Genomic DNA, 13,434 nt, shown 5'->3' with positions numbered 1-13,434 from the left:
CGTTCTAGAACAGGGGTGGGCAAACTTTTTGGCTTGAGGGCTACATTGGGATTTTGAAATTCAACGGAGGGATACATTTTTGGGGGGACCAATTGTTTGTTAAATTTGCAGGGGCCTCCCGAGTGGTACAGTGGTCTAAGGCACCATTGAGGCATCACTACAGACCCGGGTTCGATTCCAGGCTGTGTCACAGCTGGCAGTGACTGGGAGACCCATGAGGCAGCGCACAATTCACCCAGCGTTATCCGGGGTAGGAGAGGGCTTGGCAGGCTGAGATCTCCTTGTCCCATCGCGCCTCTAACGACTCCTGTGGTGGGCAAGGTGCATGCACACTGACACGGTTGCCAGGTGTACGGTGTTTCTTCTGACACTTGGTGCGGGCATGGACAAGAAGCAGTGCGGCTTGGCTGGGTCGTGTTTCGGAGGACGCACAGCACTCAACCTTCACCTCTCCCGAATCCGTATGGGAGTTGCAGCCATGGGACAAGACTATAACTACCAATTGGATACCATGAAACTGGGGAGACACCTTTATGTACAGAATATCCATTGAATTATTCCAATAATTGTTGCTGAGGACAATTTTTTCCATCCCTCACAGCCGAGGATAGTCGCTGCTCGCGCTGCTCTCTGTTGGCCCGTATAAACTGATGCAAACCGGATATAGACAGTCCATGAATCGGCGAACATGAGTAGATTACCTTGAAAACAACGGACGGACAAATGAACAGTCTCCAGTTAATATTATACCTCAGTGGCTTCACCTGGCCTAAATCCCAAAAGTGCAAGCATAACAATGATTGATATACACTAGATGACTGATAGGGGTGCTGTGTTGAAGCCACCATGACACCACCGTCGTAAAAAATTAATTAAGATGTATTTAATGTCTACGTTAATTTTTGCCACATTTATTATGTTACAGATTTTTTTAAATGTATTTTATTTCACCTTTATTTAACCAGGTAGGCAAGTTGAGAACAAGTTCTCATTTACAATTGCGACCTGGCCAAGATAAAGCAAAGCTGTTTGACAGATACAACGACACAGAGTTACACATGGAGTAAAACAAACATACAGTCAATAATACAGTATAAACAAGTCTATATACAATGTGAGCAAATTAGGTGAGAAGGGAGGTAAAGGCAAAAAGGCCATGGTGGCAAAGTAAATACAGTATAGCAAGTAAAACACTGGAATGGTAGTTTTGCAATGGAAGAATGTGCAAAGTAGAAATAAAAATAATGGGGTGCAAAGGAGCAAAATAAATAAATTAATTAAATACAGTTGGGAAAGAGGTAGTTGTTTGGGCTAAATTATAGGTGGGCTATGTACAGGTGCAGTAATCTGTAAGATGCTCTGACAGTTGGTGCTTAAAGCTAGTGAGGGAGATAAGTGTTTCCAGTTTCAGAGATTTTTGTAGTTCGTTCCAGTCATTGGCAGCAGAGAACTGGAAGGAGAGGCGGCCAAAGAAATAATTGGTTTTGGGGGTGACTAGAGAGATATACCTGCTGGAGCGTGTGCTACAGGTGGGAGATGCTATGGTGACCAGCGAGCTGAGATAAGGGGGGACCTAGCAGGGTCTTGTAGATGACATGGAGCCAGTGGGATTGGCGACGAGGATGAAGCGAGGGCCAGCCAACGAGAGCGTACAGGTCGCAATGGTGGGTAGTATATGGGGCTTTGGTGACAAAACGGATTGCACTGTGATAGACTGCATCCAATTTGTTGAGTAGGGTATTGGAGGCTATTTTGTAAATGACATCGCCAAAGTCGAGGATTGGTAGGATGGTCAGTTTTACAAGGGTATGTTTGGCAGCATGAGTGAAGGATGCCTTGTTGCGAAATAGGAAGCCAATTCTAGATTTAACTTTGGATTGGGGATGTTTGATATGGGTCTGGAAGGAGAGTTTACAGTCTAACCAGACACCTAAGTATTTGTAGTTGTCCACGTATTCTAAGTCAGAGCCGTCCAGAGTAGTGATGTTGGACAGGCGGGTAGGTGCAGGTAGCGATCGGTTGAAGAGCATGCATTTAGTTTTACTTGTATTTAAGAGCAATTGGAGGCCACGAAGGAGAGTTGTATGGCATTGAAGCTTGCCTGGAGGGTTGTTAACACAGTGTCCAAAGAACGGTCGGAAGTATACAGAATGGTGTCGTCTGCGTAGAGGTGGATCAGGGACTCACCAGCAGCAAGAGCGACCTCATTGATGTATACAGAGAAGAGAGTCGGTCCAAGAATTGAACCCTGTGGCACCCCCATAGAGACTGCCAGAGGTCCGGACAGCAGACCCTCCGATTTGACACACTGAACTCTATCAGAGAAGTAGTTGATGAACCAGGCGAGGCAATCATTTGAGAAACCAAGGCTGTCGATACCTTAAAATACCTTAATGCATACTTTAAAATTATATTATGTGAGCTAAACATAAATTCCTTAAAGTCTATTTTTTTGAGATTACTAATGTTACTGTCCCCACTACAACAATGCCCATGAAACATTTAATTGAAATACTGTAGAATTCCATTATGCTCCTAATGGGGAGTGTCAATATGGCCAGCAGGAGGCAAAGCCTCTCAATGACCAATACAACAGCAATCCAGGGTTTATATACCTTATTGAAGCAGAAGCACTGTGGCAGGGCAAGGAAGAGACCTAACGGGGACTAATTATCAACAATATAACCATGATTGTTGCCTTCATATCGTGTGAGTGAAGGAAGTCACTCTGATGAAGTTCAACTTCAGTGGACACAACTTTTAGCTATCATTCCACACCACACTACACCTCCCACAATCCCCTTGGTTGGAGGTTGCCCAATACACAAATTACGGGCCAGGGGTTGGTTTGTTGTGGCAGAAAAAAGAGCTAAAGAAACAGTCATAAAAAAAAGTGAAGATAATATTTCAGGGAAAGTGTCGCATGAGGTAGGTCATGGTGACTAAATGATCGATTATCTGACCTGTCTTTAATGTCTGCTTGATTCAAGTAAATCATTTTCGTTGTTAGCTTAGCTAACGAGCCAGTGAGGCAAGTTAGCTTGCGTGCTAACTAGCTTGCACTGTTTGAATTTGATAGATTTAACGTTTGCTAAATCAGCTTGCACCGTTTTTGTTTGGACGATGTAATGTTTACTAGCTAACTTTTTTTAGCTAGCTAAGTTTGTTTCACACCTAAAATGTGGACTATTCTTAACTGAACGTATGTACTTGTATACTAGCAAACTAACGATCTACCGTTAGATAGCTAACGTTAGTTATTCTAAGTAACGTTAACGATGTGGTTACTATACCATGTTTGGTTTTGTATGTGTTAGCTAGCGTTACCGTTTCAGTATTGTCTGCACAAGAAGGTCACAAGTCTTGAGGCAAAGCGACGTTTCAACCATGACTGGCTAACAACAGATTGCTGGTTAGCTGGCGAGATTGAATTCAGAAATGTTTATTTGATAACATTACCTGATAAGGTAGCTAACTGTTTATTCAATATAATGTCACCAATAAAGCCAGTGAACAATCAGTTTACAGACCCGCTGAGCAAAGTGAACCTGTTGCTCTAAATGTTTTCCTGTGTGACTCGTGTTGTGACTGATGTCGACACAGCCATGTCGCTTGGTTGGGTGTGGAACGTTCCAACAGGAATCTTTCCTGTGTGACTCGTGTTGTGACTGATGTCGACACAGCCATGTCGCTTGGTTGGGTGTGGAACGTTCCAACAGGAATCTTTCCTGTGTGACTCGTGTTGTGACTGATGTCGACACAGCCATGTCGCTTGGTTGGGTGTGGAACGTTCCAACAGGAATCTTTCCTGTGTGACTCGTGTTGTGACTGATGTCGACACAGCCATGTCGCTTGGTTGGGTGTGGAACGTTCCAACAGGAATCTTTCCTGTGTGACTCGTGTTGTGACTGATGTCGACACAGCCATGTCGCTTGGTTGGGTGTGGAACGTTCCAACAGGAATCTTTCCTGTGTGACTCGTGTTGTGACTGATGTCGACACAGCCATGTCGCTTGGTTGGGTGTGGAACGTTCCAACAGGAATCTTTCCTGTGTGACTCGTGTTGTGACTGATGTCGACACAGCCATGTCGCTTGGTTGGGTGTGGAACGTTCCAACAGGAATCTTTCCTGTGTGACTCGTGTTGTGACTGATGTCGACACAGCCATGTCGCTTGGTTGGGTGTGGAACGTTCTAACAGGAATCTTTCCTGTCTGACTCGTGTTGTGACTGATGTCGACACAGCCATGTCGCTTGGTTGGGTGTGGAACGTTCCAACAGGAAGCTGTTCAATAAACTAAGTAAATAACAAGGTTGCCAACAAACAACACATACAAAGTTGTATAGCGGCAGAATAAGATACCGGGTAGGAGTGGGCTATTTGTTTAAAATTTTCACTCACCGTTCACGTTTATTCCGAAAAATGTCTGTCCTCACTCTGGTAGCCCATGGACAAACATTAAGAATAAGCTACGTGGTGAGTTGATGCTTACTCGGCAGCTAATTAGCTAGGTGAATTGATCATGCTACTGTGTATGCGTTGTTTGTTGGCATCCTTGTACTTCACAACGTTTTTGGAAGAGATTACTGTTGGAACTTTCCACAAATTATACCCATCCCGCTTGGTTTGCCTCCCCGATGTGAATAAATATAGGCTGTATAACATGATATGCGCCTTTTAATATAATGAGACTTGGAGCAAAGTGACCCTGCTGCTCTCTCTAACAGCTTTCCTGTGTGGTGTTGCTGGGTGTTACCCTCCCTGCCATGAGAGCTGACCAGGTCCCCAGCCACCCCTCCTTCTGCAGTTGATGGATCTGCAGCTGGTCTGGAGATGACAGACAGCATCAGGGCCTTCCTCCGCAATGTTGCGACGGTCAGACAACAACACAACACACCCTGTCTATCCACACACAAGTGATAGGCCAACACATAGGGTTAATGGACTGTACAGCTATGACACTGAATCATGAGGATGTGTACCAACTACCAAGTTCTGTTTAGATCCATTGGGAACTATGTTTTTAGTTCAATTGAAGCCATCCAGTGCCCCATTTAGCATTTTTCCTGGTTAATTAGTGTGTTTTTACACAAGACAAGTGAAATGTTTTGAGAAAATGTAAGCTTTTTATTTTTGTCTTGTTTTCTATAGTCTAAAGGAAGTAGAGCAAAGGTTGCTTTGGGGCAAAATCATAGTAGCCTACATTTAGAGGCTTAATCAAATGTTTACCTTTGTTGTTTACCTTGAACCTTATCATCTTGCTTCCAGGTGGCTAGTGATCCCCTCTACAAAAGCAGAATGAAGATTAGCCTTGTTTTTTAAACACATTTATGTTTTATTTCAACTATGCTACTATGTAACCAAGTGCATTAAAGCACATGCTACATGACTTAAATGATATAAAAATACATTTTGTATTTAAAACACTACTATTGAACTTTTCAACCCACCAAGTCTAGTGTGATGTGTTAATTTCCTTTAAGTAATTTACCCCAGTCTGTGCATATTTTCTGTGTGTCCTAACAGGGGATTAAGGACTCCATTTTGGGGATTGGAACTATCTCCAAGCTGGATGCCCGCATCCAGCAGAAAAGGGAGGAGCAGCGGAGGAGGAGAGCCAGCGGGGCCCTGGCTCAGAGACGGGCCCAGAGTGAGGAACGCAAACAGGAGAGGTAGGCACTGGCACATAGGGCTGCAATACCCTATTCACACTGCCAAGCTGGGCTGTCCTGGTCATGTATCCACCACTGTTTCTGGAACTGAAAAGAGAATGTCAGAGCCAGCACACTTCTGTTCAGCTTGGCACAATATTGTGGGTATGAGAAAGGGTATACATGTTACATATCATAAAAGTCTACTGCTTAATAGACACTGATATTTTGCTATGTTATTTACATTTCTCCCTCTCTAACCTGATACGCTATTTCTAGTTGTGAAAGGTTCATATTAGGGGCTCAATTAAATCCCTAACGCAGAAGTTCAGCGCTATTGCGCGATTGATATCCAATTGAGCCGACATATGCAGTGTTTTCTGTGAATGCAGTCTCCGCTAATGTGTGAATATGGCCTTTAAATTGCTCAATAGCACTGAACTTTCGCGATACAGATTGAGTTGTGCCCCAAGAGTTATGAGTAAAGCCCTATAATATGGATCCTTGTATGCTGTCCAGTGTCCACGATAGGCCAAAGCCTATACCTTTTTGTGCCTATTAATGACAATGGTGGGTGACAATGTGTTGTCATATTCTTTCTTTCAGTGAACCCAAATTAGCCAGTAGGATTTTTCAGTGCTGTGCCTGGAATGGGGGAGTGTTCTGGGTAAATAATAACACTTTTCTATATTTTTAAACCATTTGATAAATGTATATCATGCAAATACTGTATTTTTATGATGGGCAAATACTGTATTTTTATGATGGGCAAATACTGTATGTAATACTACGTAGACATTGTTTGTGTTAGTAATCCCCCCTCCGATTCCCTTTGCAGCTCAGTCTGTTCCTCTTCTACCGGGTGTTTATTCCATTGCTGCAGACTCTGACAGCAATAATCATCGGTATGTGTCCCTGCCAGGAACAGTGGGGCGGGTTTACTCCATTATCACATGCTTCATAGTGATTTGTTAAGAACAGTGGTCAAATCTGTCACTCAAAGAGCCATTTCCTGCCAGGTGACCCCTCTCTCCATGGCAACGTCTGGTCCTGGCTGGAGTTCATATTGACCTCTGTGTTCAGTGCTCTCTGGGTGCTCCCTCTGTTTGTGCTCAGCAAGATAGTCAACGCCATCTGGTTCCAGGTGAGGCCTCTGTTAGTTAGGACACAGACGATGATCAAGATGTTTTGTGGTTGTTGTAACAAGGGTGCTGGTCAGGGACAACTGATGCACGGTTGGCACTGGAGAGCACTAGTTGTGTATACTTTTAGTCTAAACGACACCCCCCAGCTGTGCTCTGGATATGTGAACTGATTGCCCCCCCCATCTATCTTCAGAGCTTGTGCTGCTAGGTGACCTAAACTGTGACATGCTTAACACCCCGGCCATCCTACAATCTAAGATTGATGCCCTCAATCTCACACAAATTATCAATGAACCTACCAGGTACAACCCCAATGCCATGAACATGGGCACCCTCATAGATATCATCCTAACCAACTTGCCCTCTAAATACACCTCTGCTGTTTTCAACCACGATCTCAGCGATCACTGCCTCATTGTCTGCATCCGTAATGGGTCAGCGGTCAAACAACCTCCACTCATCACTATCAAACGCTCCCTGAAGCGCTTCAGCGAGCAGGCCTTTCTAATCGACCTGGCCCGGGTATCCTGGAAGGATATTGACCTCATCCCATCAGTAGAGGATGCCTGGTTATTTAAAAAAAAAATGCCTTCCTTACCATCTTAAATAAGCATGCCCCATTCAAGAAATTTAGAACCAGGAACAGATATAGCCCTGGGTTCTCTCCAGACCTGACTGCCCTTAACCAACACAAAAACATCCTGTGGCGTTCTGCATTAGCGTCGAACAGCTCCCGTGAAATGCAACTTTTTAGGGAGGTTAGAAACCAATACACACAGGCAGTTAGAAAAGCCAAGGTTAGCTTTTTCAAGCAGAAATTTGCTTCCTGCAACACAAACTCAAAAAAGTTCTGGGACATTGTAAAGTCCATGGAGAATAAGAGCACCTCCTCCCAGCTGCCCACTGCACTGAGGATAGGAAACTCTGTCACCACTGATAAATCCACTATAATTGAGAATTGTAATAAGCATTTTTCTACGGCTGGCCATGCTTTCCACTTGGCCACCCCTACCCTGGTCAACATCACTGCACCCCCCACAGCCTTCCCCATTTCTCCTTCACCCAAATCCAGTCAGCTGATGTTCTGAAAGAGCTGTAAAATCTGGACCCCCACAAATCAGCCGGGCTAGACAATCTTGACCCTTTCTTTCTAAAAATGATCTGCCAAAATTGTTGCAACCCCTATTACTATCCTGTTCAACCTCTCTTTCATGTCGTCTGAGATTCCCAAAGATTGGAAAGCAGCTGCGGTCATCCCCCTCTTCAAAGGGGGGGTCTCTCAAGATCCCAATTTGCTACAGACCTATATCTATCCTACCCTGCCTTTCTAAGGTCTTCGAAAGCCAAGTAAAACAAACAGATCACCGACCATTTCGAATCCCACCGTACCTTCTCCGCTATGCAATCTGGTTTCAGAGCTGGTCATGGGTGCACCTCAGCCACGCTCACGGCTCTAACCAGTATCTTAACCGCCATCGATAAGAAACAATACTGTGCAGCCGTATTCATTGACCTGGCCAAGGCTTCCGACTCTGTCAATCACCACATCCTCATCGGCAGACTCAACAGCCTTGGTTTCTCAAATGATTGCCTCGCCTGGTTCACCAAATACTTCTCCGACAGAGTTCAGTGTGTCAAACATGAGGGCCTGTTGTCCGGGCCTCTGGCAGTCTCTATGGGGGTGCCACAGGGTTCAATTTTTGGACCAACTTTCTTCTCTGTATATATCAATGATGTCGCTCTTGCTCCTTGTGAGTCTCTGATCCACCTCTACGCAGATGACACCATTCTGTATACTTCTGGCCCTTTGGACACTGTTAACAACCCTCCAGACAAGCTTCAATGCCATACAACTCTCCTTCCGTGGCCTCCAACTGCTCTTAAATACAAGTAAAACTAAATGCATGCTCTTCAACCGATCGCTGCCTGCACCTGCCCGCCCGTCCAGCATCACTACTCTAGACGGTTCTGACTTAGAATATGTGGACAACTACAAATACCTAGGTGTCTGTCTGTCTGGTTAGACTGTAAACTCTCCTTCCAGACTCACATAAAACATCTCCAATCCAAAGTTAAATCTAGAATTGGCTTCCTATTTCGCAACAAAGCATCCTTCACTCATGCTGCCAAACATACCCTCGTAAAACTGACCATTTTACCACTCCTCTGCGATGTCATTTACAAAATAGCCTCCACCCTACTCAACAAATTGTATGCAATCTATCACAGTGCCATCCGTTTTGTCACCAAAGCCCCATATACTACCCACCACTTCGACCTGTATGCTTTCGTTGGCTGGCCCTCGCTTCATACTCGTCAACCAACCCCACTGGCTCCAGGTCATCTACAAGATGCTAGGTAAAGTCCCGCCTTATTTCTTCTCACTGGTCACCATAGCTGCACCCACCTGTAGCACGCGTGCCAGCAGGTATCTCAGTTGTCATCCCCAAAGCCAATTCCTCCTTTGGTCGCCTCTCCTTCCAGTTCTCTGCTGCCAATCACTGGAACGAACTACACAAATCTCTGTAACTGGAAACACTTATGTCCCTCACTAGCTTTAAGCACCAGCTGTCAGAGTAGCTCAAAGATCACTACACCTGTAAATAGCCCAAACAACTTCCTCTTCCCCTACTGTATTTACTCTAGGTGTAACTCTGTGTCGAACTGCTTTGCTTTATCTTGGCCAGGTCGCGGTTGTAGATGAGAACTTGTTCTCAACTTGCCAACCTGGCTAAATAAAGGTGAAATAAAATAAATAAAAATGAAATCCTTGGGATGTCCCAACTTTGATGTCACCCGATATGAAATTGAATACTGTTAGGTTTGGTAAGAGTAAGGTTAGGGTTATGGTTAGGTAAGAGTTAGGGTATGGGTTAGGTTTAGTTTTAGGGTAGGGACATCCCAAGAATCCCGGATAGTAGGGCTCCACGATATGGGTATTTAAAAAACTTTTTTTAAACAATTATTGCAATTTTACAAAACACTTTGGTGAATTGTTGGAATCATAGAAATCAAACTATTATTTGAATTCTATGGTTGGTGTTGTTTGGAATGACAACTAATGAAAAAGCCCGGTACAGTCTAAGTTGTTGTGACGGGGTAGAAACCTAAGTTTTGGTCAGAGTTTCCCAGGGTACCTTTATTACATTTAAATTGATGGTGTTTAAAAAAAGATTGGAGCCTCTTGCGATATGGATATTGTACATGTCGATATTGCAATTTGATTAAGTGTGCATCCCTACAGGATAGCACTAACCATACCTTTTATCATAATCCAATTTATTGAATACTGGGAAAGAGGGATACCTAGTCAGTTGCAGAACTGAATGCATTCAACCGAATTACGGTCTCTGTTGACAATATAGTTTCCAGCAATGCTCGGGATAGAGTAGTGGCTTTGATACAGTTGAATGTCTCACAGTAGTTAAGAATTTCCCTTGTGTTATTGCTATCTATATTCTCTTCCAGGCTTGAATATTATTGCCTGAGGATCTTGTGAGACGTTAACCTCCTGTTTTACTGTGTAACACATGTTAACGTGTCCTCTGGTTGTCTGCTGTAGGACATAGCTGACCTGGCCTTCGAGGTGTCTGGTCGGAAAGCCCAGCCCTTCCCCAGCGTCAGTAAGATCATCGCTGACATGATCTTCAACCTCCTCCTCCAGGCTCTCTTCCTCATTCAGGTAGTACAGCAGTTGACATTCCCATGTGTCAAGTTCATGAAGACTCACTATCAATCATGATCTCACTATCTGTCAAGAGGGTTCTTTAAGGTTATGTTGTAATTAAAACCTACAGGGGTCTTCGGGTTCAACACAGAGCTGTGATCCATTACCTTTAATGGTTCAAGTTAGTAATCAACATATTATCTCATCTTGTCTTTGTTGTGGTCCTCTAGGGTATGGTTGTGAGTCTCTTCCCCATCGACGCTATTGGACAGATGGTCAGCCTTCTCCACATGTCTCTGCTCTACTCCCTCTACTGCTTTGAGTATCGCTGGTTCAACCATGGTGAGCCTCCTTTCTACTCAAAGATGTATTTCTTGTCAAAGTATTATACTCATTTTAGGTAATAGGAACTGATTAAAATCTCAACCCATTTGTAACCGTTTCATCCAAGGCATTGAGATGCACCAACGGCTGTCCAACATTGAGAGGAACTGGCCCTACTACTTTGGCTTTGGTCTCCCCATGGCTCTGTTGACTGCCCTCCCCTCTTCATATATAATCAGGTAATGCCACTAATGTCTTCTCTCTGTCTCTCTTTCAAGCCATGCAGACGATATGCAGACTTTCAGTCCTACTAATATCCCAAATCATTTTAATGATCGATTAAAATCATACTATTTTTTTTCTGCAATAGTGGCTGTCTGTTCTCCATCCTCTTCCCTCTGTTCATTATCAGCGCTAACGAGGCCAAAACCCCAACAAAGCTATAGTGAGTATGGTGCACTGCACGCCCTAATAATGACCTGTGATCAAACTGATTCACTTGTGTGAAAAGAGCCAGTGAAATCTTCCCTGCTCACTCACTCTTTTCTTTCCCCCCCCCATATCTTCCATACATAGCCACTTCCAGCTGCGCCTCTTCTCTCTGGTTGTCCTGATTAGCAACAAGTTGTTCCACAAGACGGTCCACCTGCAGTCCTCCCTGAACTCGTCCATCTCCGCCGAGAAGCTGCCTACCTCTCCCCAAGCCTCTCCTGCCCGCCAGAGACCCCTGTCCACCCAGTGATGGCCACCGGGGGGGGACAACAACGACAAGGGAGCTGCTCTGCTCAACTCAGTAAACCAATGGAGCAGTTGATTCTGTCTGTGGAAGGATCTCTCTTATCAGGACAGGAGGAGGATGTTTGGTTTAAAGCTGGGTTTTATTGTGATTTTAACGATTTTTACTATGGCCAATTTCATATTATTTTGGAGCACAGGTCAGGTGTGTTTTTAATGTGAATGACGTGTAAGGAGATTTAACTGCTGTGTGCCTCACACTCAAACACACAGGATTCTTATATCTTATTCTCATTAAAATGTTTTGTTTTAATAGTTTTTTATGTAAGATGTGCCATTTTAGTGCTTTAAATTCAGCAAAAGCAGTCATATACATTGTTTTTCTTCATTTGTTTTTGTTCTGCTCGTTTTTATTGCTACTCCAATGTTTTGCTTGTTTATTCTGTTTATCACCCCGTGGCTGATCCCAGACTGCTTTGTATAAAACTCTTGATGTGGAAGAGAAAAGGGAAAAGGGTTACATTTTTGCCAGGACTCATGTTATGTTACTCTACATTTTGAATGACAGACAGAGCTTTAGACACTGGTCACACGATCTTTGGTATTCCTTTGTTTGAGGAATCAGCACAGGGATGCAGCCAGTGACTAGATGTTCATCAAAGCGTGTGTGACTAAAATAAGCCCCTTCTCCATTGAAGGGGGTGACATGTTTGCGATGTTCAAAAGTGGAGCACAAGAGTTGTGACATGTACATTTTTCTGTGTTGCAAGTGACATTCCTTTCACACTGATGGGACGTTGTCTTGTTAATTTTTACATTTTTAAATTTGACCTTTATTTAACCAGGCAAGTCAGTTAAGAACATATTCTTATTTTCAATGACGGCCTGGGAACAGTGGGTTAACTGCCTGTTCAGGGGCAGAACGACAGATTTGTACCTTGTCAGCTAATAAATAGCTGTTTCTCTGTAAAGCCAGGGCGTCACTGATACTCCTCTGGCCAGAAACCCAGGAATAATCTTGTGTAGTGTAAACAAAGGGATACTTTTTTTGTTTTATTCCTATAAGTGCTTTCTTTAGACTAATTGTAATTTGTACACTTTCAGCATGGGAGCTGGTCTAAACATCCCACAAAAAAGAGCATCCTTAATTAATCCAAATATATCACTGGTTGTTGTGTGTAAAGTAAGGCTAGCTGTTTTGAAGAAGCTGTTTTCTATAGTTGTGTATTAGACAGACAGGTGAAGCTGTATGACTCTGCTGCTTGGTCAGATCAGATGACACTGCCAAACTGCTTTATCTACTACTTTGTTCGACTCACTTCTGCTTCGATCAATTGTACACAGAACACTGCAGTGTAGGTACTTGGAAGATGTCACTGAGCTCCGTTCTGACTGATTTTCTCTTGAAGGAAGTAAGGAAGGTGTATAGTGCATACCTTAACAGATGGGAGAAGCCCTCTGTGTTTATGTTCCCCTTTGAGCAGTGGCAAATCCAAACGGGCTGTGAGGGATTTTTGACATATCTCTTGGCTCTGAATGTTCAACCAAAACCTCACCATGGGGGTTACCATCAAGCTTTTACCTAATCTTATCTAATAGGTTGGGGGGGGCAGTATGTAATAATTGTAAGTGCATAGTATTTATGTATCCAGATTGATATATGTGAGTGAGATTTTGTAAAAGTATTATGCCTAATTTCAATAAAATTGGTCAGTATACACTACATCTAATTGGAAGTAATCTTGATTGACACAATTATTTTAGTCTAAAATATTCTATTGTAAACTACTAAATGTTTCCAACGTGGATATTTTATTTAAAACATCTCAACATTTGTAAAATAATTCACAAAATGTTGGTGTTATATTAATGTCCAAATGTAGGTGATACTTTACTGCATAACTGGTTGGAAA

At 43.4% G+C, this 13,434-nt stretch overlaps 1 protein-coding gene across 1 annotated transcript; it reads left to right on the top strand.

Annotated features, from left to right (window-relative positions):
• Positions 1-2,726: 2,726 nt before the first annotated feature.
• Positions 2,727-13,246, top strand: LOC118390107 (etoposide-induced protein 2.4 homolog). The gene is made up of 11 exons (XM_035780337.2): positions 2,727-2,928; positions 4,727-4,874; positions 5,526-5,671; positions 6,257-6,317; positions 6,489-6,555; positions 6,670-6,794; positions 10,358-10,477; positions 10,693-10,804; positions 10,914-11,025; positions 11,157-11,231; positions 11,363-13,246. Exons 2-11 carry the CDS (start codon positions 4,833-4,835, stop codon positions 11,526-11,528), a joined length of 1,026 nt encoding a protein of 341 aa, XP_035636230.1. The 5' UTR covers positions 2,727-2,928; positions 4,727-4,832; the 3' UTR covers positions 11,529-13,246.
• Positions 13,247-13,434: the final 188 nt, after the last annotated feature.

The sequence above is a fragment of the Oncorhynchus keta genome, chromosome 11 (assembly GCF_023373465.1).
Source record: "Oncorhynchus keta strain PuntledgeMale-10-30-2019 chromosome 11, Oket_V2, whole genome shotgun sequence".
NCBI lineage: Eukaryota > Metazoa > Chordata > Actinopteri > Salmoniformes > Salmonidae > Oncorhynchus > Oncorhynchus keta.
The sequence above is the reverse complement of the archived record's forward strand: the minus strand, read 5'-3'. Positions and strand labels throughout refer to the sequence as shown.

Bases quoted from the DNA above. Each gene is read 5' to 3' on its own strand.
- LOC118390107 (XM_035780337.2), top strand. From the start codon at position 4,833: ATGACAGACAGCATCAGGGCCTTCCTCCGCAATGTTGCGACG. The intron at 10,805-10,913 runs GTGAGCCTCCTT...GTTTCATCCAAG, and splicing joins GTATCGCTGGTTCAACCATG to GCATTGAGATGCACCAACGG. The intron at 11,026-11,156 runs GTAATGCCACTA...TTTCTGCAATAG, and splicing joins CCCTCTTCATATATAATCAG to TGGCTGTCTGTTCTCCATCC.